This window comes from Chiroxiphia lanceolata, chromosome 20 (assembly GCF_009829145.1).
Source record: "Chiroxiphia lanceolata isolate bChiLan1 chromosome 20, bChiLan1.pri, whole genome shotgun sequence".
Lineage (NCBI taxonomy): Eukaryota > Metazoa > Chordata > Aves > Passeriformes > Pipridae > Chiroxiphia > Chiroxiphia lanceolata.
Window position 1 is genome coordinate 3,117,299 of NC_045656.1, and position 27,991 is coordinate 3,145,289.

At 57.2% G+C, this 27,991-nt stretch overlaps 1 protein-coding gene across 3 annotated transcripts in view; it reads left to right on the top strand.

Moving 5' to 3' along the window:
• The first annotated feature begins 2,954 nt into the window (after positions 1 to 2,954).
• HIP1 (huntingtin interacting protein 1) overlaps positions 2,955 to 27,991 on the top strand; it is a 46,324-nt gene continuing 21,287 nt past the window's right edge. The window contains exon 1 of one of the 3 annotated variants that reach the window (XM_032707693.1): positions 2,955 to 3,076. In XM_032707693.1, the coding sequence (XP_032563584.1) occupies positions 2,957 to 3,076 (120 nt within the window). In that variant the 5' untranslated portion in view covers positions 2,955 to 2,956. Of the gene's footprint in view, positions 3,077 to 3,742; positions 3,972 to 25,691; positions 25,783 to 27,991 lie in introns of those variants that run through there. The other 2 variants (XM_032707692.1, XM_032707694.1) reach the window with 2 other exon arrangements.

Here is a 27,991-nt window from a genome sequence, read left to right on the forward strand (position 1 = left end):
TCAAAGCCCTGTGCCCTGGCACAGCCAGCGGGATAACAGAGGGAGGACTGTGGAACTCTCTGTGCCTCTGTTTTCCTGCTGGAACAAGGGGGGTCTGTGCTCTCCCTGAGCCCAGGCCAGTCCCAGCAGCACCCTGGGACTCTCCCAGCTCTGGCTGGGGAGGGGGTTGGAAAAGGAGCCTTTAGCTCTGAGTCCTTGGGAAAAGAGCATCCCTGAGCTCTGAGCAGGGCCCAAAGCCACTGCAGTCCCTTCTGGCCCCTCTCCTGCCACTTCTCCTTCCCTTTGGCTGCAGGTTCTTTCTGAGGCTGTCCCGGTGGAGCAGGAGCTGTGCACAGGAGCCTCAGGGCATGAAGGATGCCCCCTGCCCAGCATGAGGCAGCACCTGAGGGGTGTCACACTCTGCAGAGCACTGGGCTGCCCAGTGTCCTCTCCATGGTCTCCATCCTGCACAGGATACTCAGGTGAGACAATCCAGGGAGCTACTGGAAGCAAGGAAGGTGACCATGCTCCCAAGCCCTAAGCCAGACCCTCCTGCCCCAGGAATGTGACAGTGGGTGGCACTGGGGAAGACAATGTCCCCACACAGGCCAGACACCCCCATGAGGGGCTCTGCCATCACCCTCCAGTTCAGCCTCCAGGGCAGGAGTGAGGACAGAGCACCAGAGCAGGTGAACCCCAGCCATGGCTTCCAAAAACGACCTGCTAGTGGGGGAGAAGAGCAGAGCCCACCCCACCTCCACCCTGCTCACTTCCAGTCCTTCCCCATCATCTCCCGGTGGAACCTGAGGCAGAGGAACAGACCCCCACAGAAACAGCTCCGTGTCTTCCCCTCTCTCAGTGCCTGGAAACAAGGCACCCTCTCCCACTGGAAAACCCCCAAATCCCTGCAGAGCCCCACAGCACATTCCAGCAGAGACACTGCATGGACTGGGCCAGCCCAGGGGGGTCTGACCTGCAGCCCATGGGCTGGATCCCGGCTCCATCCTGTTCCAGCCCCTTCCTGGAGGAGGCAGGAGCAGCTGGGAGAAACATCCAGCTGCCCTCCTCTGCTCCTGCCCAGGTCCCAAAGTGGGCTCTGAGCCCTGGACAGGGAGGAGGAGGATGTGGCTCTGCTCTTCAGCAAGAGGGGGCAGCTAAGACGGGTCTAAGCCTCGTGGTCCCTCACTGTGGGGTTCAGGGGCAGGATGCTGCGTGCTGGGCAGAGGGTGGAGAGGTCCAGAGCACAAAGCCCTCACTGTCCTTTGTCCAATGCCCTCCTTTCCTCCATCTCTACTCAGCAATGACTTCATTTCTTCAATTATTAATCACCTTGCTGCAATAGTAGCTGAATTAAGCCCATCAAGCCTCCCCTGGGAGCAGCCCCAAGGAAGGAGGCAGCTTTCCAGACAGTGCATTAGGGAGAGGGCAGACAGGGAGTCCAGACAGTCTGGGGTGGGAGAAACAGCCTCGCTGCTCCATGCAGGCCATTTCCCGGCAGCTGGGATCTGATATCCCAGACACAGGGAGTGGGAAGGGCTGGGATGCAAACAGCCCATCCCACACCCCGTTGGGCAGCGCCAGGAGGGTCCTGGTGTGGTAACGATTTCAGCTGAAAAATAAGCCACAAGAAAAGAGTTCTGTTGGGATAATTGCTTGCACAAGAGCTCCTGACAGCTCACATTCCAAACAGCTGCTCCCAGATTGCCCCATCTCCCTGGCAGCGTTTTCCACAGCTCCTCCCCACCTGGAGCAAAGACATATTTTTAAGGATGCAGGAACCCAGCTGGCACCACCCCAGCACAGCCCCTTCACCATCTCTGGGGACTCATTTGGGAGTAGACTCAGGGCTTTCGGTCTCTTCACAGAAATACTGATTTGTCCCAATTTGGCAGAAATGTTCCAAGTGGGAAATTCACCTCTGGAGTGGGATGGGATTCCTGGTCAAAAACAACAGGAGCCAGCCAGAGTCCAGCAATTCACCAGGCTGAGAGAATCATAGAATCATGGAATGGTTTGGCTTGGAAGGAACCTTAAAGCTCATCCCATTCCACCCCTTGCCATGGGCAGGGACAGCTTCCACTAGCCCAGGTTGCTCCAAGCCCTGTCCAACCTGGCCTTGGACACTCCCAGGGATGGGGTAGCCACAGCTTCTCTGGGCAACCTGTGCCAGGGCTTCCCCACCCTCCGAGGGAAGAATCTCTTCCTAATATCCCATCTAACCACTGACAAGTCTCTGATGGGTGACAGGACCAGAGACCCCGGCCCGGATCAGGTTATGCCGTGTCACTCCGGGCCGGGATATGGAGGGACAAGGGGCCGCGCCGGGCCAGGCCCAGCGATGCAGGCCGCACGCACGGCCTGTGGGACCCCCCCGGCCTGTGGACCCGGAGGGTTCAGCCGCGGCTCAGAGCCCTTCGGCAGTGGCCCCCGAACCCCCTGTGCCCTCAGAAGTCCGCGGGGGTGTCCCGGGCCCGGCCGAGCCCGTCTCGTTCCATCCCGGTCCATCCCGGCCCGTCCGGCCCGGGACGGTACCGAGCGACCCCTCAGAGCCCCCGCCCACCGCCGCCAGGGGGCGCCGCGCACGGGCGGGGCAGGGGCGGGGCCGCGCGGGGCGAGCGGCAGGCACAAGGACCAATCATAGAAGGGAACAGCACGGGGGCGTGGCCACAGCCTTGCTAAGGACGCGCGGTCCATAGGCGGGGTGGAGGGCGGGGCGCTCTCAGGGGGGCGGGACCTGACATTGAGTGGCGTCCAGCTGCACCAATGAGCTTGGCGAGTGCCCATGGCCCCTCCTGAGTGGCAGCGCAACTCACCAATGATGGTCAGGAGGCGAGGCAATGAGCGGGGCCGGCGGGGCGCGGGAGGGGCCGGCGGGGGCGTGTCCCGCGGTGAGTGGCAGGTGGGCGGGCCAATGGCGCGGGGCCCGCGCAGCGGCGGCGCGGAGCGGGGCCGGGGCGGCGGCGGGGCCGGGGCCGCCATGGACCGCGTGAGCAGCACCATGAAGCAGGTGGCCAACCCGCTGCCCAAGGTGCTGAGCCGGCGGGCGGGCGGCGGCGGCGGCCTGGAGGCGGAGCGGGAGAGCTTCGAGCGCGCCCAGGTGCGGGCGGCGCGGGGGATGCGGACGAGCGGGGGGTGCGCGGTGAAGCTCCAGGGGGCGTGGCTGGAGGGGGGGCGTGGTCTGTGTTCGAGGGCGTGGCCTGACAGGTACCTTGAGTTTGTTCAAGGGGCGGGGCTTGGCCGAGTGGGCGGAGTTATCACAGGTGGGCGCGGCTTATCGGAGTGGGCGGAGCCAGCCCAGGTGAGCAGGGGGCGGGGCCAGCTTGGGTTACCTGCCAGGTAACCCAGGTGTTGGCACAACTGGGCGTAGTTTTGGGAAGGGGGTGGAGCTTGTGTGGGTGGGCGTGTCCCTCCCAGGTGAGCGGGGTGGGCTCCGGTGGGCGTGGCTGCCTCAGGTGGCTGCAGATTGGCGGGGTGGGTGTGGCCGCCTGGCCCCGCCCATCGGGGACAGTGAGTCACCATGGGGGGACAGCGACGGGGACCCTCGGGATGCTGTGGCCGAGCCCCGGGGCAGCCTGGGGACATCGCGGGGGATGGACCCCCAGCCCAGCAGGGGCTGCTCAGCCCAGAGCCCCCACCAGCGGATTTGGGGACGCTCACCCGCTGGCCTGGACACCGGGGTGGGGACTCTGAGCCCAGCCACAGCTGGGCATTGTGCCCAGGCCGGTGCCACCCTGTCCTTGGAGCCGCCCTGGGGACACACAGCCTCTGTGTCCGCTGGCTGCGGGGACATGGAGTGGCTCTGTGACCAGTGGGATCTGCCACACCCCGCTGGGTCCTCCCAGAGAGCTCTGGTGCCACTCGGGGGCAGTGGACAGGGGCTGTCCCTGTGTGTGGCTCCCAGGAAGAGGAACCAATGTGTTGAAAAGCAGATGGAGTTTGCTCCTCAGCAGCATCCAGAGTGTCCAGATGGGGCCTTTCCACTCATCACCCAGGTTTTAGGTGTCCCATAAGGAGGGGAAGGTGGCAGCAGGGCTGGGGGGGCAGTAGGGCTGCTTTGGGGGAAAAAAGTGGTGGTTTGGGGAAAGGACGTGCTGGGAAGCCTGGACAAGGCTTGGGGAGTGGGGAGAGGGAGGGATGACAGCAGGAGGAGATGGGGACACCTCAACCCTGCTCCGTGTCCAGGGATGGAAAGTACTGATGGGAGAGGAAGGAAAACTGAGGCAGGACCAGTGGGATCAGACCTGGATGAGCCCAGAGTGGGAACAGCACATGGGGGATGAAACTAAAGCCCAAGGATCGGCTCTGAGGGGGTTTTGCAGGAAGAAAACCCAGCAGGGTGTGAGGCTGGACAGGGATCACGCACAGGGCTCTGCTCAGGTTACCTCAGAAATCCATTATTTATCCAGAGTGCTGAAGTGGGACTGGTTTGCACATGGAGCCTTCCTGCTCCTTGGATCAGCCATGGGATGTCTGGAGTTCCCATGGCTTTCCCAAGAGCTGCTGCTCCCTGGGAAGGGCTGAGCTTGGCCCCCACCACCTCTCCCCACATCCCCACGAGCTGAATTTCATCTTCCCCATCAGATTCCAAGACTAATCAGCATGTCCCTGCCTGGCTTTTCCTTCTTCTCTGCTTCAGCTCCATGCAATTCCCTTTCTCACTCCGTTTTTTTATCCCCCCCCTCCCTTGTTTTTGGGTAATTTTCTCTTTCTCTCCAGTTTAGGGAACTTGCCAGGCACCCCTTAGGTCTTGGTCATCCAGTTTTTGTCCAGCTTCTTCTTTCAGAGGTTTTTTTAGAGCAACTTTGTGGGTTTGGGTTTTTTCTTTTCGAAAGTGACTTTTCTTTAGAAAAGTTTCAGCTGTTAAATGGCTTTAAAATGAAGATTTTTTTACCCATGTTTCTGCGTGTACAGACTCCTTCCTTCTTCCACTCCAAACCACAAAACCTATTTTGGGCTAAAACAGCCCAAACAGGCAGAAACTGTGTGTCCAAGGGGACTTTTGGGGAGCCTGAGGAACACTTGCTTGGGTTGGGAACACTCGATTTATGGGGTCTGAGCACCCTACAAAGCTTGGGAGGTGGTGGGACACCCCAGTAGTGGTGAGGTGAGGTGTGGTGGTGAGAAGCTCTGGTGGTGGTGGGACACTGTGGTGGTTGGATGCTCTTATGGTGGTGGGATGTTCTGGTAGTGGGACACTCGTGTGGTGGTGGGAAGCTCTCGTGGTGGTGGGAAGCTCTGTTTCCTTGGGAAACATGTTTCCAAGGATGTGGGATGCTTCCATGGTGGTGGGAGGTTGTGGTGGTGAGATGCTCTTATGGCAGTGGGACATTGTGGTGGTGGAAGCGCTTCTGTGGTGGTGGGATGGTTCCATGGTGGTGGGATGGTTCCATGGTGGTGGGATGCTCTTGTGGTGGTGGGAAGCTTCCAAGGTGGTGGGAAACTCTGGTGGTGAGGTGGCTCCATAGTGGTGGGAAGCTTCCATGGTGCTGTGACACTTCCATGGTGATGGGAAGCTCTGATGATGATGGGAAGCTTCCGTGATAGTGGGAAGCTCTGGTGATGGGATGTTCCCAAGGTGGTGGGATGCTTCCATGATGGTGGGATGGTTCCATGGTGCTGTGATGCTTCCATGGTGATGGGAAGCTCTGGTGGTGGTGGGAAGCTTCTGTGATGGTGGGAAGCTCTGGTAGTGGGATGTTCCCAAGATGGAGGGATGTTCCCAAGGTGGTGGGACCTTCCATGGTGGCCATCATGTTGCACGACATCTCTGCCCTGACAACATCCATCTGTTGGGTTGGGGACAAATGGGAATAAATTTCCTGGTGGCCTCTTTTCTTCTCCCGCAGCTGGTCAAGTGTCTCAGTTTTCCTGGGAATGCAAATGTGAGAACCCTGAGGACATGTCCCACCATGGTGTCCCTGTGGTGCTGTCCTTGCTGCCTCCTGGGTGGGAGCAGCTCGGGGAGAGCTGTGGACACACCCAGGGGCTCCCCTTGTCCTTTCCCATCAATGCTGACAGTTTTCATGGGAAGTTGAGCAACAGGGACACCAAATCCTGCAGTTCAGGGTCCAACCCTGCCATGAGGGGATGAGCATTGCAGCAACTGTCCCCCTTTTTTCTGGTGATTCACCACCACTCATCGCCCCAACCACGGTCCAGTAAATCTTTGGGCAGAGCAAAGGTCTCCAAGGGAGGAGAAAACCCACCAAAAGTGAAAATTCTGCCATATTTTAAGATAAATATTTTTATTTCCTGTGGTATCTGATGTTTGCATCCCCTCCAAGTTCTCCTGGCTGGATTGAGGAGCATGTCCTGGTGTCGGAGCTCTGTAAGGAAGGTCTTCCTTGTTTAGGTGGGGCATTGGGATCTTCCCTCCTTGGCTGTCCCTCCTCTTTCCTCACTGCAGTTGCCCCCAGCAGACATCCTTGTGCCACGGTGGTGCCAAGGAGAGGAATTCCTTCTGGGCTTGGCTGGTTGGCAGAGACCAGATGTTGGATGAGCCGAGGTCTTGAGGGTCAAAATGGAGTCAGAAGGATGAAGGACTTCAGCAGGACAGGGAGGATGCTCCCAGGCTGTGCTGCTCCTTCCCTCCTGTTTCGGGCTGCCATGGGATATTTCCCTTCATTCCCAGCTGGGACGTGGCCAGCAAGGCATCAGTGCAGGTGGAATTGCAGATTCCCAAAGGTGCTGCGTGGCATTCCCAAGCACCAGCTGGCCCCTGGAAAGCTGGAAGGGTGGGAAGGTCTCCTTCCTGCCCAGCTCAGCTGTTCCTGCTCCATCCCTTTCCCTCTTTCGTGAAACTGGAGAGAGGCCGAAGCGCTTGGACAGCAAAGATGAGGGAAGTGCCCTTGGAGTGCACTGAGCTTCAGTCCTTATCCCCACCCCTGTGGCTTCTGGGTGGAAGGGAAGCAGCACGTTGTGGTGGTGTGTTGTCATCTCCTGGGCTGTAGAGCCACCAGCACAACTCTCCCTGTCTCCCCGGCCCCAAGTGTTGCTCCAGTGCCCGGCCGTGCTCCATCAGGATCCATCCTGTCCCACACCACTGCAGTACCCTGTCCAGAGGTCCCAGGGAGGAGGACACGACGTACAGACAGTGCCTGGGGTTGTGGAAGGGGACAGAAATTCCATGTTTGTCCCCCAGAGCTCGTGGCTGCTGGGGCTTTGTGCCAGGAGATGTGGCTGCGTGCCCAGCACGTCCCTGTGCCACGGGGACAGTCCCAAGGGTGATCTGTCCTCATGGTGTGAGCTCTGGGAGAAGACACTTCTTTAAAATTCCTGCAGAAAATCTGAAAAACTTGCACTTCAGCCTCTTTGGCTGCTTCTGGGAAAGTCATGGAGAAGCAAAGGAAAACAGGGAACACTTGGGCTGCCACAGCCACCACCAGCTCTGGCACATTTTCACGCTGAGTCCTTGGGACTGTGTGCAGCAATAAAAGCCATTTATGACTCAGAAATGTCCCTGGAAAGACATATTTGCAGCAGAAGGTGATTGTTGTTCTGGCTGCCTCCCCACTCCTGCCATCAGAGTCCCCGAGGTGTCAGATCCTCCAGCTCAGGGATTCCTGGTGGGAAGGTGTGACACGTTCCTGGCAGGGCACAGCTGGTGCTACATCTCCCCTCTATTGGTTTTTAAGGTCCTGGGTATCCGTGAGTGATCCCTCAGGGGCTGCAAAGCTGTTTTCCATCCTGCTTTGCTGCTGGAGGAGCCCTCTCAAAAGTCAGGAACAGAGAGATGATGCAAAAGAAGGAGAAAAAGTATCAGGTACAGATGAAATGGATTTTTTTTTTCCTGCCCTGGTATTGGTTAATAAATCCTTTTCACGTGGGAACCAAACTTTCTCACAGCCAAGTGCAGGTTAAAATCAGCTTTGTGCCCATCCTGTCCCTGCCATGGGCTGTGCCATCTCCAGGCACCGTTGCAGCCCCACTAATGCAATTAATCCGTTTCTCCTGTCGTTTATATCATTGGGAATATGGCCCTGTATGTCCCAACCACAGCAGCCCCGCTGGTTTCAGACCTGACCCAGCTCAGTCCAGCTCTCAGTCGTGGAGGAAATACCATTTTACTACTGAAAAAAAACAATTCTTGTGGTTCGGATGCTGCAGCCTGAGGCAGCTTTTGCCAAGAACTTCGGTTCTTACACAGGAAATGAGGCTCCTTTCAAAGCACCAGAGTGGGGCTATATATATACAGCCTCTCCAAAAAGATATTTAAAGAAACATATTGACACTGGCGAGAACGGGAAAAAATAGCTCCTGGCTGCGGGGAGTGAGGGCTGGAGGCAGCTGAGCCCATCCTGGGGGAGTAGGTGATACAGGGGATTAATTCATGGCTCTTTCATCTCCAGGAAAAGGAGCTCCTGGGCTTTGTGCTGTGTGAATCCCCCTGTGCTTTCGTTCTCCTGGCTTTTGATGGGAATTAGAGGTGCTGGGGATTGAGTGCAGCTTCGGCGCTGAAGAAATGAGTCATCTCGTGTCTTTTCAGCGAGTCCCTCTTAGGAACTTGTTTCCATCCCCAGGGAAAGAAAATAATTTGTCTTGTACCAGATTGGGGGCTGCTTTTCTCGTTAGTGCAAGCTGGGGTGGAGGGGTTTGGGTTTTTTTTTAGATAGATGCAGAAATAGCTGAGATTTTTAATGTGGGGATGGACTCCAGGAGCGGTTGAGCCTCAGGAGGGTGAATAGGTTTGATGCTGAATAAGTTTGGGGCTGGTCCAGCTGGGAATGTGATGGTTTTGGACCACCAAGTGACAAGGGGGGACCTTGTCTTGAGTCACACCAGAGGCTGAGTGGGAAGACAGGGACGATGGGGGTGTTGCTGCCCCAAAACCCCTTTGCCCCTTGCTCGGCACATGCTGCCCACCGAGTGTCCTGTGCTGAGGGTGCAGGGGGGGCTCTCCCTGAAATTCATCCTGTTTAACTCCATCCTCCTGAAAATTTGGGGAGAAACAGCCAGGAAGGCAGGGTTTTTTAACAAATTCCCAATGAGAGGACTCTGCAGTGAGTGTGATCCCCTCCACCAGCACCAGCCGTGACCCCTGAGCCCAGGGAAAACAGTGGGGAAGGGACAGTAGGATGTGGGCACCTGCCACGAGGAGAGGGTGGCAAATCCCAGCTTTGCCCTCCTGGGGGAAAAATACCTTTGGACAGGGGCTGGAGGTGTCGGAGGGACAATTTTGCCTGAAGATTGAGAAACCAAGGATGAGGAGAAGGTGCCCGTTGCAGCTGCTGGTGCCTCATCCCGTGGGTGCGACACGGGCCGGGCTGAGCATCGCCTGCTCCGGCACCACCCGGCCCATGGCACCCAAATTCCGTGCCCACCCTCATCCTGTCTGGCACCATCTGGCACATGGCACTGCGGCACAAGCCCCAGGACCCAAATTCAGTGCCCACCCTCACCCCATCGCCCACCGCTGGCTCCGGCCCCTCTGAACCTGGTCCCACAGCAGCCCAGGGCTGGAGGAAGGGCTGGATCCTGGCCCTCAGCCCTGCCACCAGCTTGGCTGATTGATTTTACACAGTCACCAAGTGAGGAAACTTCCTGGGGACAGGCTGTTCCCCGGGTGGCAGCGGGAGCAGGAGCACAGCCGGTGTTTGAGCCCGGATGTGCAAGTCCCAGCCCACAGAGTGACTAATTATACATTGTGTGTGTTCCGGGCTAATTGCAGGGCAGGGAAAGTGATCCCAGCTCCACAGGCTAGAGGGGAATTATTTCTCACTCGTTTTCTCAAAGGCATATACAGACATTTAATACTTTATTATGGACTCACAGAGTGGGTTCAGCTGGAAGGGGCCTTTAGGTCGTCTCGTGCCACCCCCCTGCCATGGGCAGGGACACCTTTCACTAGCCCAGGTTGCTCCAAGCCCCGTCCAACCTGGCCTTGGACACTTCCAGAGGTGGAATTTCAGAGCAAGTCCAGAGGAGGCCACAAAGATGCTCCAAGGGCTGGAGCCCCTTTGCTCTGGAGCCAGGCTGGGAGAGCTGGGGGGGATTCACCTGGAGAAGAGAAGGCTCCAGGGAGACCTGAGAGCCCCTTCCAGGACCTAAAGGGGCTCCAGGAGAGCTGGAGAGGGACTGGGGACAAGGATGGAGGGACAGGACAAGGGGGAATGGCTTCAAACTGCCAGAGGGCAGGGATAGATGGGATATTGGGAAGGAATTCTTAACTGTGAGGGTGGGGAGGCCCTGGCACAGGTTGCCCAGAGAAGCTGTGGCTGCCCCATCTCTGGGAGTGTCCAAGCCCAGGGCTTGGAGCAACCTGGGCTAGTGGAAGGTGTCCCTGTCCATGGCAGGGTGGTTGGAATTGAGTGAGCTTTAAGGTCCCTTCAAACCCAAACCATTCTGGGATTTCTAGGATTCTATGATTTTTTTCTGGGATTCTGTGCTGTGTGAGTTCAAACTTTCCCTGTGCTCTTTTAAGAGTCCCAGTGGACCACGACTGCTGAGGTCTCCCCACTCATAACATCCCATTTTCTGGGCTCTCAGGAGGAGGAGGGACAATTCCTGGGTGTGCCTGGTGTTCTGGCACGAGCACCTTGCAACATCATTACAAAACCCTGTATTCCTGTTCACTTCCATGTGAACACGATGACTGGAAAACACGATTTTCCAGCCAGCATGTGCTAATTAAAATAAACCACAATGCCATGTGCTCTCTCCAGAGCGTTGAGCTGCTCTCATCCGTCTTTTATTCCAATAAAACAGACAAATTATAACAATAAGCAGCAAATCTCCAGCCTGGCCCTGGTGAGAGAAGCTGTTTCTCCCTCTTTCCTGCATGGGGAGCATTTGACGTGCCCTCCACTGGCACAGCAGTGAGGGCCGAGGAGCTGCACTGCCCCAGCAGGACTGGGGTCACTTGGCAAAGAGGTGAAGGTCAGAGAAATCCAGGCAGGGAATGCTGGACCACTGGAAACCCCCTGGGAACAGAAACCCAGCTGCCACCAGCCTTTGGGTCAGCACTTGGGGTGGCAGGACCAAACACCCACCCGGGAAGGGCACAGGCTGATGGTGTTAAATTGGGATTTATTGTCATCACATGGAGCTGACCACCAGTCAGACTAGGTAAAAATAGCATCTAAATTATGGAAGTCCTGGAATAAAACATCCACAGCTCAGCAGGGTTTTGTTAGTTTGCTCCACAGCCAAGTACAAAGGGTCTTCTCCAGCTCAAGACTCAACTATGGCACATTTGGGCAACCTGGTCCCCCTCACTACCTGAGTTTCATGACCAAGTCATCAAAACAGCCTGGCAACCTCCCTAGGAGATGAATAAAGCTGGAGGAGCTCTGGAGCTGCCTGATTCCACAGTCCACAACTTTTCCAGCCACCAGAATGGTGCGTTGGTGGAAACAGAGGATGCAAAGGCACCTGCTGGTGGGAGCACCAAACCAGCATGGCCAAGGGGCAGGAGGGGATCAGTGAGTGAGTGCTGAGTTTCGTGGAGGGCACAGGCTCCAGGACACAGCTGATGGACACACCCAGACCAGCCCGTGGTGGGGTTTGGGATTGTGTAAGAGCACCCTCTGTGCTGGCCTGAAGATGTTGTTGGAAGCCATGGCCAGGGCCAGAGGCTGCAGCAGCCCCACAAAGCTGAGCCCATCCTCATGCCACACCACCAACCAGGACCGCAGCCAACCCTCAGACCTGCTCCCCATTGATGTGAGGCTTGGCAAGCTGGAGAATTGTCCCACCAAAGAAGAGATTGAAATTCTCCGGTGATAAGAGGAAGCTCCGTGTGCTGAGAGGGTGTTTTAAACAGTGGGTTTAACCTGGACCTTTAAAGGTCATCTAGTCCCATCCCCCTGCCATGGGCAGGGACTCCTTCCTCCAGGATCAGGCATCTGGGCACAGAGGGCTCTGGGAATTGTTGCACACAGCAGTTGGCATCTTCTGCACAAGCCAGATCCCCAACCTGATCCTGGGGAAGCCTCTGTTCATCCAGGTGTGGGCTAAATGCAACCTCCGCATCCCACTGAATAAAGCAGGGATCAGCACTCCAACCTCTCCATGGGCTTGGCAGCAGGTCACATTGTGCTTGCTGATCCATGGGCACTGCAGAATCACAGGATCGTTTGGATTGGGAAAGACCTCCAAGATCATCGAGTCCAACCTGTGACCGATCACCACCCAGAGCACTGAGTGCCACATCCAGTCCTTCCTTGGACACTTCCAGGGATGGGCACTCCACCACCTCCCTGGGCAGCCCCTTCCAGTGCCTGACCACCCTTTCTGTGAAGAAATTCCTCCTGATGTCCATCCTGAACCTCCCCTGGAGCAGCTTGAGGAGATGTCGCCTTGTCCTGTCAGGTTTTCTTTTTGTCCTGAGCTGTGTCACCAAGCCTGCCATCTTCAGGTTGCTCCTCGTGGGCCACCCAGTCCAGCTCAACCCTTGGAACTGCTCAGGAGGAAAGTCCCACAGCACCAGTTGTGTGTGTGGAGATTTTCCAAGGCCTCAAGGCAACACTGAAGTGGAGGCAGGGCAAGACTTTGACTTCCTTGGTGTTGAAGAAGTCAGTGTAGGTGGGAGTGGCTCCCCCAGAAGAGATGCACCTTCTGCACTAAGTCAGTGAAGCCATTGAATAACTCATCTCTCCTGGTGGAGCCATTCCCAGTCTGTGACCTGGTGGTGTTTTTCCAGCCAGGAATGTTTTATGCACTTCACAAACGGGAACGAAATGTTCCGACAGTCAGCAAGGTTTGGCTGCTTCCACTGAGGTAAATACTTGTGTGGAGAGGGCAAAGGTGGGTATTCCTGAGCCTGCTGAATTTTATGGTCCCCTGGAACTCACCCAGTCCATCATGTCCTGCTGGGATGTGTGGAGGAGGTGTTGGGTGAGGCTGTTAACCCTTTCACCAGCCTGGGAATGGGGAGATGCTTTTTGGTGAGGCTCCTTCCTCCCCGTGATCCTGGGGGACCCTCCATGCCCTGTCCCTGCTCTCCGTGGTACCTGTGGTGAGCCCCCCAAGCACAGGCTTGTGTTGGGGTGATGGCTGGGGTGGATCCTGGACCTTCACCTCCTCACACAGGAGGTGTCGGGAGGTGGTAGGATGCCCTGGGACACTGCACAGCCAACATTCCAGTGGGTGGGATCCAGCCTGGAATTTCTGCCAGCCCGCCCTCCCTCCCTGGGGGCACCTCCAAAGGTGGGTTGAGCAAGACCTTCTCCTGGTTTCACCCCTCTCCTGCCCTCAGCAGGAGGACACGCTACTCCCTTGTTTGTCTTCCCAGCTCTTGCAGTCCCACTCCAGCTCTTTTTATAGCTCAGGAAGAAGTGCCTTGAGTTTCTGAGTCGTCTGGGAGGCCAAGCACACAGGGAGGAGTCGCAGCTCGAAATAGGGCTGTTCTTTCCCTGCATTCCACATTGATTATTTTTTTAGCTGAGATGTCCAAATTTGAAGAGTCCCATTGCCGCAGGCGCTGAGCTGGGAACCATCTCCTGCATTTTTTCCGTCCACACTGGGTCTTCTTTCTCCTTTGCCTTGTTCCCCGTGCCCTCACACCAGCTGCTGAGCCTCCTCAGGATGGTTTTCCCAGGGAATGGGGTCTGTCAGCCCTGCCTGGGTGTTCCATAGCCCCCAGATTTCACCCCTCGGCACGGCTGGTTTGGCAGGAGAGCACCCGGAGTGCCAGCCAAAGGTGCAGGAATTATTAATGTCTGAGGGGTGGAGGAGCAACCAGGTACCTGCCAAAGCTTCTGGGTGGTGGGCAAAGAGCTCAGACTAGATATTCCTCAATTTCTGCCCACGGGGAGGGAAGCGAAGCTTTGACGACCACGCAAATAAACTGGAGCAAAGAGAAGAGGAGGAATTGTTGGACAAGACCCGTGGTTTCCAGCCCCTTAAAATTATCTGACTGTGGTGCCAAGAGGGGGCAGGGGCACGTGGGCAGAGCTGCCCTGGCACAGCATCCACAGCATCCCGGGGTCAGCTTCTCTCTCCCATAGGAGCAGGGTATAATTAACTGTGTCACCTCGAGACTTTTCCATTAATCCCTTAATACTTGGATACCATTTGGGGGCATACCCTGGCTGCAGTCTCCCCTTCTGAGAGTTTTTGTAGCACAGGACCATTTGGGGTCCCTGCTGCCACTTGTCAGTTGGCCTTCATGGATCCACATGTGTGCACCAGCACCCTGTGCCTGTGTGAGCTGGGAATGGGCCATACCTGGGAAAAAGAAATCTGGGATCAAATCTGAACCAATTCTTCTAATCAGCTATTGCATGGAAACGACAATTAGCCGGGGTGTCCCTGTTCCATCTGTTATTATTTTAACCCTTTTTTCTCCCTTTCTGCTGCATTCACCAACTCTGGGAGCAGCTGCAATCCAGCTTCTCTTCCCATCAGCAGGGGAGAGAGATTTTTCACATTGTGAGAATGCCAAGGACTGTAATCCCTGTTGGGTGGGGTGAACTCTGCGAGCTCCTTTCTTCTGATAACAAGCAAATTGTGGATACCCAATCCCAGCACCTCCAAGGGATTGTTTCTTTCCCTCTGCAGCGGGAAGAGCTGTGACTGGGGAAAGAAGCAACATCCCATGAGCAGTGTGTGTAGCCATGGTGAGAGCTCCTGCTGCTTCTTCCCCTGGGTATTTCCATCTTTCCCAGCCCTGGAGGGTAGGGAGATGCTCAGCTCCTTCTGCAGCACCACAAAGCATCCCTGGGTGCTCCCACAGCCTGGGTGCTCCTGTACCTGGATGTTTGCTTCTCCCTGCCTGTATTCCCGGTGCTTGGGTGCAAAATGCTCTTCCTGCAGGAAACAGCATCGTGCAAATTCCCAGGGATTCTCCTCACATGGATTTGTTTCTCTGTGCCTCACTGGGTTTTGGCACAGGGACCGTGCTCGGTGCTCTCTGGTTTGTTTCTGGTAATATCAAACAGCAGATTTCTAGCCCATTTTTTGCTATTTATCCAAAAATCATTAAAAAAAATAGTCCTCCTGATTCCCTGAATGCCATTGGAACATGGAGATTTTTCTCCACAGAAGCTCTGAGTGCACCTCGGGCTGGTGCCTGGCTCAACCATCCATGAGCTTCACCCAGGACACTCTGATTCCTGTGGCTTTTGTGTCCCAGAGGATGATTGTCACCTGCCAGCTCTCACAGGAGCCTTGTCCCTGTGTCACTCCACCCAACCCTGTCACCTCCCAGCACAGCTTATCCCTGGCAGGAGGATGCCCCAGGGGTGGTGAGGACCACAAGGACCGGGGTCCCCTGTGCTGGGCTGGCCTGGCAGTGTCTGACAGCTGCTAAATTGCTGGAGAAGAAGGAAATTGGGTGTGTTTAGTGTCTCTTGGAGCTGATTCCTCATGTTTTAGTGTCCCATGTGCCTCCCTGACAGTGACACACACCCAGGATTGGGTGGTTGGCAGCAATAGCATTGTGTGTGCTCCACAGCCTGGGATTTGTTGTGGAGAGCAGAGATTTCCCTCTCAGATTAAACCCTCTGATTTCCTGAAACACCGTGGAAATCCCAGGGCTGCCTTTCCCTCTGCCCTGTGGAATTGTGGCAGGTTCAGCCCCCTGACACCCCAAGCCCAGCCCGTATTCCTGTGGCATCACACATGGGGGATGCCCCCCATTCCATGGGGAAACAGCAGCTCCCAACGCTTGGGCATCTCCAGCCGCCAGAGGGGCTCCAGACAGAGCTGCCTCTTGCAGCCTCTACCTATTCCAAGTGCCTCTCCTCCATTTTCCCCATCCTTCCAGGAGGCACAGGCATGTTTTCCACCGGGTTTAGGCTCTGGGTTGCCCCCTGGCAGGAGCAGGACAGGGCAGCCCTTCTCCTCGGGCTGGGTGAGCCCAAGGGCGTGCTGGCAGCGCTCCAGCCGGGAGCGTTTATTTCCACACAAGGAAAAAGAGGAAAAACAAATATTTGGGTCTCGGGAAGGGATCTCTCAGCCTGTTGCACGGAATCGTGCCGGCGATTCAGCCCCTGGTCGCTCAGCTCAGCCAGGCAGCGACAGCACATGAAACACAGTTTCCTTTGTGCTCCCGGGTTTTTTCCACCTCGGGCTCCACCCCGGTCCCGGTGGAGATCCCGCTCCAGCCCTGCCGGCTCCCCGGGCGCTCCCCCCACCCCGCGGGCAGGCGGAGTGCCAGGGGCTCTGAGCCCAGCACAGTCAGGGAGCTCTTTGTGGGAGCATCACCTGCAGCGGGAGCAGCCACAGGCACAGGAGAGGTGTCAGACATGGGAATGTGGCCCACTGGGACTGTTAGAAGAGCACAAGGAGAGCTTGGACCCCTATATCATAGAATCCCAGAATGGTTTAGGATGGAGGGACCTTAAAGCTCATCCAGTTCACTCCCTGCCATGGGCAGGGACACCTCCCACTAGCCCAGGTTGCTCCAAGCCCCATCCAACCTGGCCTTGGACACTTCCAGGGATGGGGCAGCCACAGATTCTCTGGGCAACCTGTGCCAGGGCCTCCCCACCCTCACAGCCAAGAATTCCTTCCCAATACCCCATCCAACGCTGCCCTCTGGCAGTGTTAAGCCATTTCCCCCTTGTTCTATCCCTCCAGGCCCTTATCCCAAGTCCCTCTCCATCTCTCCTGGAGCCCCTTTAGGCCCTGGAAGGGGCTCTCAGGTGTCCCTGGAGCCTTCCCTTCTCCAGGTGAACCCCCCCAGCTCTCCCAGTCTGGCTGCAGAGCAGAGGAGCTCCAGCCCTTGGGGTTCACCCACAGGGTATCATCCTGGCACTGGTGCATGTGAAGGGATGCTGAGCAGGGAATCTGTGACATTTGAACATCCATTTGGTCCAACACTTTCCCCCTGGACTGAACTGGGCCCGTTGATCCCACCAAGTCTGCCAGGAGCAAGGCCAACCCTCTGCCCCTTGGCAAACCTTCAGCTCTCCGGAGCCCAGGGCTCCACAGCCCTTCTGGAAAGTGGCTCTTTGGGAGACAGGGAGCTTGGCAGCCAGAGTCGGGGATTGGAGAGCTGGGAAGTGACCTGTGACCCCAAAGCAAGCAGACAAACCTCTGGGAGCACTGGGAGGAGGCAGCAGTGCTTCCAGCTGGCATCGCCCACTTCTCTCCAGCCTCTCCCTGCGACCATGTGGAGCTTAAATCTGAACATACTCCAGGCTGGAAACTGTCCCTGGGCTGGAAATTGTCCCCAGGCTGCAAATATGTTGCCTATTTCCTATAAATACCTCGGCCACTGCCCATCAGCCGGAGGCAGGCACAGCATCCACTTCCCTCAGTGGCCCCAGCACTGCTGTTCAGGCTCCAGGCAGGGTCTGGCCCCATGGGATGGGGTCTGGCCACAGGGAAAACACGTGCTGTGGCAGCTCCCAACCTATTGTGTCCGGTGGTTTCACCTCAGGAGAGTTTGTTGCCCCTTCATTGCTTCTGGCTGTGCCAAAGCTGTTCACTTTTGGGCTGGGTGCTGAGGTGTGTGTGCCTGTACTGCAGCATCCACACAGCTCCCTGCTCCCCTGTCTGGCTTTGTGTGGAAATAAAGCTCAGGAGAAGGCGTGGGAAGGTCCTGGGAGGTGGTTACAGATGCCTTGGCTGGGCACTGAGCTGAGCATTACAAGTGGCATTGCCAAGATCTGTGGTCTCCATTCAAGGAGCAAACAAAAGCAGATAAATAAAGTGATTCCTCAAATGGGGCAATTCAAGGACCACCTAAGAGGTTTGGAGGTTCCAGAGGGAACAGGGCTCCCTGTGCTTTGGGAGAGGGAGGAAGGCACCTGGGAGCAAATGGTGAAGGTATTTTGGCACTGTGCTCCACGTGAAGCCTCAGCTCCCCATTTATGAAAGTCTCCAGGGCAGAATCTGAGACCTTCAAAAGGAAAGGGGTGGAGACGTGTTTTATGGCTTCAAACTGAAAGAGAGTAGGTTTGGATTGGATATTAGGGAGAAATTCTTCCCTGTGAGGGTGGGGAGGCCCTGGCACAGGTTGCCCAGAGAAGCTGTGGCTGCCCCATCCCTGGAAGTGTTCAAAGCCAGGCTGGACGAGGCTTGGAGCGACCTGGGATAGTGGAAGGTGTCCCTTGGGATGGAACTGGATGGCTCTTCAAACCCAAACCATTCTAGGATTTCTAGGATTCCCTGACTTATCAACCATCTTCTGAATCACTGGTGACACTGATCCAGATAGGGAGGGGCTGCAAGCAGAGAAGGGGGGACGAATTTGGGGGCTGTTCATGGGGGTCAATGGCCCCACAGATGGAGAAAGATGCTGAGGCCATTGATCCCTGTGACCTCTGAGGCTTGCAAGGAGCTGGGTGTCAGCAGAGCTCTGGCCCCTGTCAGCCCAGGGAGCAGCAGGATGAGCCCAGCTGAGGGTTCACAGTGTGGCTGTGACCTCTGCTGACCCTGTTTCCTCCTCCTGGGTGGTTTCCTTGTCTCAGTGGTGTCAGCGAGGCTGACAGGGAGGAAGCAACACTGCAGCCCTGCATTGTGTGTGTGCAGAGGAAGAGTCAGCCTGGGGATCACAGGACGATTCCCAGATAACCTGGAAGTATGGATGGAGCTGCAGGGGACACAGGGGACACCTGCAGCGGTGAGCAAGTGGCCATGTGGATATTGGCTGAGGTTAGGTGGGCAGGGTTACATCCCACTGCCATGATTCACCTGTGCCAGCCCCTCACCACCCTCCTGGTCTGACGTTTCTTCCCCATGCCCAACCTGATCCCACCCTCATTTTAACCCCATTGTCCTGTACCAGGATCCCAGAGCTGGAGGCAGCTCCAGGGGGGTCTCAGGAGACACTTGGCTCTCTGGGCTGCCAGTGCACATGGCTGGGTCACATCCCATTTGTCACCCACCAGAATCCCCCAGTCCTTCTCTAAAGGGTGCTCTCCATCCCTCTATCCACCCCTCCATCCATCCATCAATCCGTCCATCCAACCATCTGTCCATCCATCCATCCCTCCATCCATCCATCCATCCATCCAACCATCTGTCCATCCATCCATCCATCCATCCATCCATCCATCTCCACTCTCATCTATCCATCCATCAACCATCTACTGAAAGGATAGTGGTGGAATCCCCTGAATCACTATAGAAACAGTGGATCCAGGATATGGAGGGGCTGCAAGTGGAAAAGGAAGGACAAATCTGGGAGCCTTTGATGGGGGTAAATGGCCCCATGGATGGAGAGGGATGCTGGGAGTGTTTATCCTCACAGACCTCTGGTGTCCTCACAGACCTCCCCAGCCTGGGCTGGTATCAGGGATTGTCCTGATCCAGGTCCATGGCCTTGCCCTTGGCCTGGTTGGACCTCATGAGGTTCCCATGTACCCACTGCTCCAGCCTGTCCAGCTCCCTCTGGATGCCCTCCCTTCCCTCCAGCCCATCCACTGCACCACTCAGCTCAGTCTCACCCTTTCTATGACTTCCTAGGTGGAGAAGAGGAGCTTTACTGCTCCAGGTTTGGATGGGAGGATTTACCTGGCAGGAGGCTGAAGCAGTGAGGGGGGAGGATGCTGCTTGTCCCGCCTCTCTCTTTCCCTCTTGCATTTTTAATCCCTTTGGCATTGCCTTGCTGCTCCCTGAGCTGTGCTCACCTTGGAGCAGCCCCACTGAGCCGTGTTCCACGGGGCTCTCTGGTTGCTGTAACACTGACAGGGACGGATTGAACCAGCAGCTAAAAATACCAGAGGGTCGATCGTGGCACCGTGGACCCGGCGTTTGCTTTTTGATTGTTTTAAAGAAAATCTGTATATTGACAACACAACCAAGCTGCTTCCTGTAAAGGCAGGGGGATAATAGAGCTGGGCTCCCTGCCCACAGCCCGGGCTGGCAGCGGTGCCGGTTTCACCCACAGCCCCGTGTCCCACAGGGATCATGTGCTGAGCCCTGGGAGCCCTTCATGGATCCCCTGCTCGGGGCCATGTGGAAGGGCTGCTCCTCTCCCAGCTCCCCGTGCTGGGCCAGTCATGGTGAGAAGCTGGTGGAGCTCAGCATTGAAATAACCCCTTGGCTAATCCTGCCTCCTCCTGCCTGCTCCTCCCCGCTCCTGCCCACCCCTGCCTTCTCCTGCCTGCCTCTGCTTCCTGCCTCTTCCTGCCTCCTTCGGCCTCCTCTTGCTTGCTTCTGCCTCCTCCTGCTTGCTCCTGCCTCCTTCTGCCTCCTCCTGCTTGCTCCTGCCTACTCCTCCCCACTCCTGCCTTCTCCTGCCTGCCTCTGCCTCCTTCTGCCTGCTCCTGGCTACTCCTGCCCACTCCTGCCTTCCTCTGCCTGCTCCTGCCCACTCCCACCTCCTTCTGCCTACTTCTGGCTGCTCCTGCTTCTTTCTGCCTTCTCCTGCCTGCCTCTGCTCCTGCCCACTCCTGCCTCCTTCTGCCTGCTCATGGCTGCTCCGGCCTCTTTCTGCCTCCTCCTGCCCACTCTTGCCTCCTCCTGCCCGCTCCTGCCCTCTCTGTGCCAGCACAGCCCTGGGCACGGCCGCCAGCCCTGGCCCCGTGCCCGCTTCAGCCTGATCTGCTTTTTCCTCTCGCTTTCACATGCCCAGGGAACTGCAGCATTACAAGGATTTGAAAGTGGCCTTGAGCTTTTTAAGCACCGCTCCCGAGCGGATATTTTTCCTAAATCAAGATTTGCAAAGGTATTTGGGCATTATCCTGGCAGGGGGGGTTTCCAGAAGTGTCACAGCACCCAAATGCCTTCTAAATCTGCGTCTGTGCAGGGCAGGGTTGGGGCAGAAAGCAGCTGGTTCAGCAGGACCATGATGGTTTGGGGGACTTTTCTTACATCACCAGTGTTAGTGTGAGGGATTTCCAAAGGTTGGTTGTTGCTGGATCCCTTTGGAAAATCGTGATGAGGTAGAATCAGCCCCAAGAGGTTTGGCCATACTGCAGAGTCTGAGTCCTGAGAAACTCATCACACCTCCAGCTTCTGCCAAGTGCTGCTCCATCTCTGGATCCTGACTAATCCGTGGTGTGCTGCTGGCAGTGGGAAATGTGCCTGGCACAGGCCTTGGCTCTGTTTCAGAAAGACATGGAGCAGTGCAGGGGATCAGTCAGGAAAGCTGATCCCTGTTACAGTGTTCCAACATCCAAGTTTAGTGGGAAAAAAAAGCCATTGCCACCAACAGTGGGGATTCCCTCCAAATCCCAGTATCCCAAATACCCCCCCCCCCCAATGCCCAGCATTCACCCTGTTCTCCTAAAATCCAAGCTCCTTGCACAGCCAGTGCTGCTCATCCAACTCCAAGGACCAGACATCAAACCCAGCCTAATCCAGCCTCCACAGCACATCCCCAAGGGAGTGCTCCAAGGCTGGAGAGCTGCTGGAAAGAGCTGAAACCTGCAAAATAGACAATAAATAGTTTTCTAAGTGCCTGATGGTTTTCCCAGTGAACCCGCTATTCCGAAAATCCCAGGATCCTGGAGCTCCCATATCAGAACGATGCTCCAGCAGCACTGAGCAGAGTTAAGCCATGGAGCAGGAGTAATTTATTGTGAGCTGAGGAGGTGGGTTTAAACTGCTCCTACACCCGAGAAGCTGGGAAAAAATGCCATTCCTTGAGGAAAACAAATTTAGGAGTCTGTGGATCTCAGGGGTGGGTTGGGAGCACAGCTCCAGTTTGGTTCCTTCCCTTGGGGAATACTTGGGAAATACAGAGAGATCAAGAGAGAGCAACAGATATTATTAGTCATCCAGGAGAGAGGCGGCTGCAGGGGAAGAGGGTTTTAAAGGCTTCTGAGTATTTTTAGACCTGGTAAAATGAACAGAAGGAGGGGGAAAATAGGGAAGGAGACCTTTGAGAGGCATGTAAATGCTCCCTGGAGCAGCATGGCCCAGGTTTTCCACTCCATCCTGCCCTGAGCTCCAGCAGAAGTCGGGGATGTAAAAGCAATAAAAGCCAAAGCCTGAGAGAGTGTTTCTGAGGAGCCTCACCAGGCTGTGATGGCAAAAGGACACATTTGACGAGACATTTTACCCTAATTTCTGTCATTTTAATGGGAGGCAGTTGCCAAAACAGAGTTTAAAAGCTACTTGCAGAGCCTCCAGCAGGTGGGGAAGATGATGGATGTCTCTTCCTCCTTCATCCATCGTGGTCCCAACCACATGCACTGTGCCAGCATCTGGCAGGAGAGTCAGGAGGACAGAGGGGGCAGGGGGGAGAAAAGGGGCTTGGAGTGAAGCTCCCGAGGAAATTCAGGACAACTGGAGGGAGAGGAGGGAACTCTCCAGCTCTCCAGATCAGCCAGAGGGGGATGAAGGCGCTCGTGGGACAAGGGGAAGTGAGGGGCTGCCTCCTCCCTGGTTCTCCTGCTTTGCCTTCCCTATTCCCTGCAGGAAAGGTCCCTTCCTACCCCAGTGGAGGCAGTGCCTGTGATGCCCTGTAGTTGTTCAGCAGCCCCATCAGTGCATCCCCCTAATTCCCTCCATCCCACCTGGAGCACATTCACTCCAGAGAGGCTTGCTAGGGCTGGGCCTCTGAAAGCTCATCCCAAATTTCTGGGATGGGATGCAGCCCTGGAGGGGGTTTCTGGAGCCTGGGATGAAGTGTGTGGGTTTGCACACCCGAGTGGGATGCTCTGTATATTCCTGGCTCTTCACGGGAGCCCCTGGGAATAACCTGGGAGCACTGTGGAGCCTGGAGTGGCTCTTCACCCCTGTGTCCTCACAGCAGTGCAGTGAACCACAGCAAGAAGGAAATTCCTTCCACAGTGCATCCCTGTAGGGGTGGGATGTGTCCTCCCAGGCCACACCAGCCCCTCCTGAGCTGTTATCCCTGCTCGGTGCTTCCAGCTTTGCTGGCCAGTGGGGAATTGTGGGTTCCCTTTGCTCCAGGGACCTTCCCAAAATTGTTTTCTCCTAGAGCTGCCTTGGCTCCATTTTTGCCCCCTGACTGAAGCCCCCCACGCTGTGAAGCCAGCGGGATTTGGAGCTCCCTGCTTTTGTTCCAAGTGCTTCCTGGTGGTCTCCAAACTCTGGGCTTTGCTGGTTGGAGCAGCTCATCCATGAGGAACTGGCCTCAGTCGCTGGGATGTCCCATCTCTGCAGGGTCTGCAGGAGCCCCTCCATGGCAGCAATAACCACCTTCCCCCCCTGAGCTGAGTACTTCATTCAAGGGAGAGCTGCTCTGAAAGCTTGATTTGGGAAAATAAGGTTAATGATGACGAGCTGACTTAATTTGGGGGATTAAGGAGGGATGCTGGGAGCTCAGAGCCTGTGGGTGGGAGGTGGGCAGCCTGGCATGGCGTGTTCCAATGGCATTACAGCAACTAGAGATAAAGGATGGATCCTGGATATTATTTTACAGGCTATTTTTCATGCAGGTGGCATCATAGGGAAAGTCCCATCCATCCTGTGTGTGTGGGAGGGACTGGTTTTGGTCCAGAGGATGCTCTTTGTTTTTGGCTGTGTTATTTGCATACCTGCCTGAAGGTTTCTTCATGCAAATGAGCTATTAATACCTGATTGCCAAGTGCTAATTGCAGGGCTGTGGCCTCTGGAAGCAGTGGCCTGGCTTCTTGGTGCCTCTGGAGACATTGCCCTGGGAATCCTGGACTGCACCTGCAGGACATCCCAGGGCAGCAGCAGTCACGGCATCGGGTTCAGAGTGATGCTAAACCCAGCTAAGGGGGAATTAATTAATTCCAGGATCCCTTTAAACCAGGGGGAACACTGGGCTGGGGGCTGGGCTGCACAGCTCTCACTTTCCATGTGGAGAACACTGGGCTGAGAGGGCTGGGAATCACTCACCAAGGGGCTTCAGTAGGGAGAGGGTACAGACCCCATCCCCTTGATGGGGCAGGTCCCTGTGACGGGGGCAGGTCCCCCAACAGGGGCAGGTCCCCCCAACAAAGGGTGGGTACCTGCCATCAGGAAATGCACCTGCCCCCAGAGCACTGCCCCAGGCTCATTCCCAGCCTCCAGACTCTGCTCCCAGAGGAATTTGGCTGCTGCTTGAAACCATCTGGTCCAGCAAAACACATTTGGTCCAGCAAAAAACCCATGAGCCACGAGCCCTGAGGCGAGCAGTGCGGTGCTCCATCCACCCCTCCATCCCAGGAATCTCAGCAGGGGCTTTAACAGCCACCTGAGGAAAACACAACCTGGTCTGGCCCTAAAAGCTGCCCCAAGGCTGGGATGAGCTGACCGGGTGCAGAGCTGGGTGCTGGCAGGGCGCAGGGGTGGCAGCTCTCTGTTCCCTCGGGGATGTGGGATCCTGTTATCTCATTAAGAGAGGCCAAGTCACCATCCCGGAGTAAGTGGCTGAGCCGTGACTAGACTGCAGTAATCCCGAGGGATTAACGTGTTGGCCGGGCCGGCCCCGCAGCAGCACTTTGTTCTCCGGGCTCCGAAGCGTCTCTGCCGCCGCAGCCGAGGGGCCGGGTGGTGCTTTGGGGTTGCTTTTGGGGGATTCACTGAGTGATAGAAGAATTGTTTGCGTTTCTTTTGTGCCTCCCGTTGGAAAATGTTCCTTGAGCACAGGGAGGAGCTGGGAAAAACTAAAATCCTCCTGCCTGGGTGCTTGCCTGTGCCGTGGTGAGGTGGCCGTGGTGGTCAGCGAGCCTGTGAGTGGTTGGCTCCGGGCACAGGGCTCGTTAGCACGCTGGTTTAATTGCTTTTGTTGTTGGAAGCGAGATTCCGGCAGCCGAGTGGGCTCCGGGGCGAGGGAACCCTGAGCAGGTCCCGGCCAGACCTGCCAGTGTAGCTTCACCCCCAGGCACAGAGATGGGGCAGGGGATGGAGCTGGGGGGAAAAAACAGCGGTAGGAGGTCACACGGGGGTAAGAGGTCACACAGGGATAAGACAGGGATCCCTGACAGTGGGACAGGGAGTCCAGGCTGTGGGGCAGGGGGTGCAGGTGGCACAGGGGATGGGGCAGGAACATGGGGCAGACACAGGGGTAGGGCAGGGAGTAGGGCAGGGGGCAGGGAGTAGAGCAGGAATCTACACAGGGGTAGAGGGTCAGACAGGGGGTAAGACAGGGATCTGGCAGTGGGGCAGGAGGCCAGGCAGGGTAGAGCAAGGGGTCTGGCAGTGGGGCAGAAGGTCAGGCAGTGGGGCAGGTTGATGGAGCAGGAGGGTGCAGGTGGAACAAGGGATGATGGAGCAGGGGAACAGGGATAGGATAACAGATCTGGCAGTGGGGCAGGAGGCCAGGCAGGGTAGAGCAAGGGGTCTGGCATTGGGCAGGTGGTGGAGCAGGATGGTGCAAGGTGGAGCAGGGAATGAGGCACGGGATGGAGCAGGGGGGGCAGCGATGGGGCAGCAGATCTGGCAGTGGGGCCGGGGGTCGGGCGGGGGACGAAGCAGGGCTCAGGCAGCGGGGTGGACGTGGAGCAGGAGGGCAGGACCTGGAGCAGGAGGGGGCAGGACATGGAGCAGGAGGGGGCAGGACATGGAGCAGGAGGGGGCAGGACATGGAGCAGGAGGGCAGGGCTCGGGCAAGGCTCGCACCGGCTGCCCCGGGGGGCGCGGAGCCCCCCTCCCTGCCCAACCTCCGTCCATCCTCCCTCCACCCCCCCTTCCGCCGCTGCCCCGCACCCGGCGCGGGGCGGGGGGAGCGCTGGGGGTGGGCGGGCGGATCTGCGGGACGCCCCCCGCCAGTGCCGCCCCCCGACGGCTCCTTTGTTATTCCGGCCGAGCAGCCGCGGCCGCGCCCCCCCCCCCCTCCCCGCCCCGCACCGCCCGTGCGCCCCCTCCCCGCACCCCCCGCCCCCTCCCCGCACCCCCCCCCCGCTCCTCCCGCCCCGCTCCGCCGCCTCTGCCCGGCAGAACCTTCCAGCGCCGCCGCCCCCGGGGCCGCCGCCATGGGCGCCGCCGCCGCCGCGCCGCGCTGAGCCCGCACCGACCCCCGCAGCCCCCACCATGGAGCTGGGCAAGGTGGTAAGTGCGCGCCCCCGGGACCCCCCGGGACATCCCCCCACCCCTCCCGGGGAGCATCGCACCCCCTCCGCCTTCCGCCCCCACGGACCGGCATCCCGGGGCATTGCGGGGTCGCGTCCGGGAAAGCTCCTACCCGGGGAAGTTCGTGCCCGCCTCGGTTACCGGCGGTTCGCGGTGGAGCGTCGCGGGCAGCGCGGATGGTTTCGGGTGGCGGCCGCGGGGGGCTCGTCCCCGCGGTGATGCAGCCGGGGATGGTTCGCTCCCACCCGTGTAACTCGCCTCCCCCCGGCCCTCGGCTCGGCCGGGTTCAGGCGGTGCCACGAGCACCCGGTGTCCCCGCGAGCACCCGGTGTCCCCACGAGCACCCGTGTCCCCGTGCATCCATGTCTCTCTCCGTGCTTCCATGCCGCCACGAGCACCCGCGTCCCCACACATCCATGTCTCCATGCATCCATGCCTCCACCAGCACCTGTGTCCCCACGCATCCATGTCTCCATGCATCCGTGTCCCCACACCCAGTGCTGCTGTCACAGCAGCAGCTCACCCAGGTATAAGGGATAGAAACAAGTTTGGGGTGAAAAGTGGGGGTTTAGGGTCCGTTCCTGCAGGGAGTGTGGTCGTCCCTGTGCTGTTCACCCGGGAAGAGGGATTTGGCTTTTCCCGGTGCTCCAGCAGGTCCCTCAGGTGCAGTGTGGAGCCCATGCAGGTCCTGGCTGTTCTTGGCACCATTGCAGGATCCAGATATCCCGGGGGATAATGGGGGAGGGATGCAGGATCCAGATATCCTGGAGGTATGACAGGTGAGGGATTCCCCAGCCTGCTCTCAGGAGTTGCTGCTCACCCAGAAGCACTGCAAGGAAGAATTTCCACCAGCACTACCTTGGCACCACCCTGCTCCACATCCCAGCTTAATTTGGGAGCATCCTGCTAGGGTGACAGGCACCCTCGTGTTCCTGGAAGGAAGGTGGGTCCTGGATGGCAGCTGATCACAGAAATTCACATCTGGATATGGGCTCCTTAAATCTGCTCCTTTATTTCCTCCTGTCCCAAAAAATGCCCAAATATTTGCATCTGTTGGGAGGCAGAAGACTCCGGTCAGGACCATTGGGAATGTTTCAGGAATATTTGAAGGTGGTGGAAGACCTTCCTGGACCTCTGACCCTGGCAGACACAGCCACCCTCCCTCCCCAGACAGAAATCACCGCTGCTGGAAGAGATTATCCTTGCATAAAATCCCCATTTAAAATTAAAAGCCTGGATATTGGGGCAGCTCATGGGAAAGGCTCGAGCCGGCTGGACACGTGGGGTCAGAGCGAGCAGTGATGAAGTGGAGAGAGTAATGAGGGGATGTGCGTGGTTTTTGTGGGGGGCAGTCATGGAGGGGTGAGGATCCTGGGGATCCTCCTGGATTTCTGCCTCGCCTCGGATCCAGCCCCCCCATGATGGGCTCTGGTTGTGCTGGGGGAGTTGGAAGTGCCTGGCAGCAGGAGCTGGGGATCCGAATTTTAAGGTATGAGCTTCCCCAGTGGTCACTGTGAGGTCTGGCTTATGTAGCCTCGCTTTTTGCTGGCTGTTCTCCCCAAAATCGCTTTCCTCACCATCCTTTTTTTTCCTTCAAAGTTTATCTGTGTACTGGAAAAGTCCACGTCCTTTAAACTGGATTTAAAAACCACATGTCTGAGTAACTAATCTGCGTAATTGTTCATTCACCTGCAAAGTTGTTCATGGCCCTGGAGAAACCCAGTGGCCCAGCACTCCAGGTGCTGGTCCCCCATGGTGGGGAGTGATACGTTCACAGTGGTGAGTTCTTGTCTCCAGGGTTGGTGGAGCCAAACCCTTCCTGGGATCAGCCCAGCTTTCCCTCCTGGCATCGGGTGTCTCATTGGAGCCTTCAGGACCCACCATGGATCACTTGGGTGGTTGTCTTCCTTCTTTGCCTCGAAGGTGGAGGAGCAATGGGATCATGCTGTCTCATCCTGCCCCAGCTCTCCTGGTGGTGTGAAACTCAGGATTTTCTCTGGAGGCTCTGGAAGAGCCAGCAGTGGGTCAAGTCCTTGTGCACACAGCTCATGGGAGCATCACCCTGTGGATCCCAACCTCTGCTGCCCTGGAGGAGCTGGCAGCTGGTGGGGTGGGCTGTCCAGGCACGCTCCAAATGGGCATCCTACAACTTATTTTGGTCTTCCTACTGTGATAACGGACGAGAGCT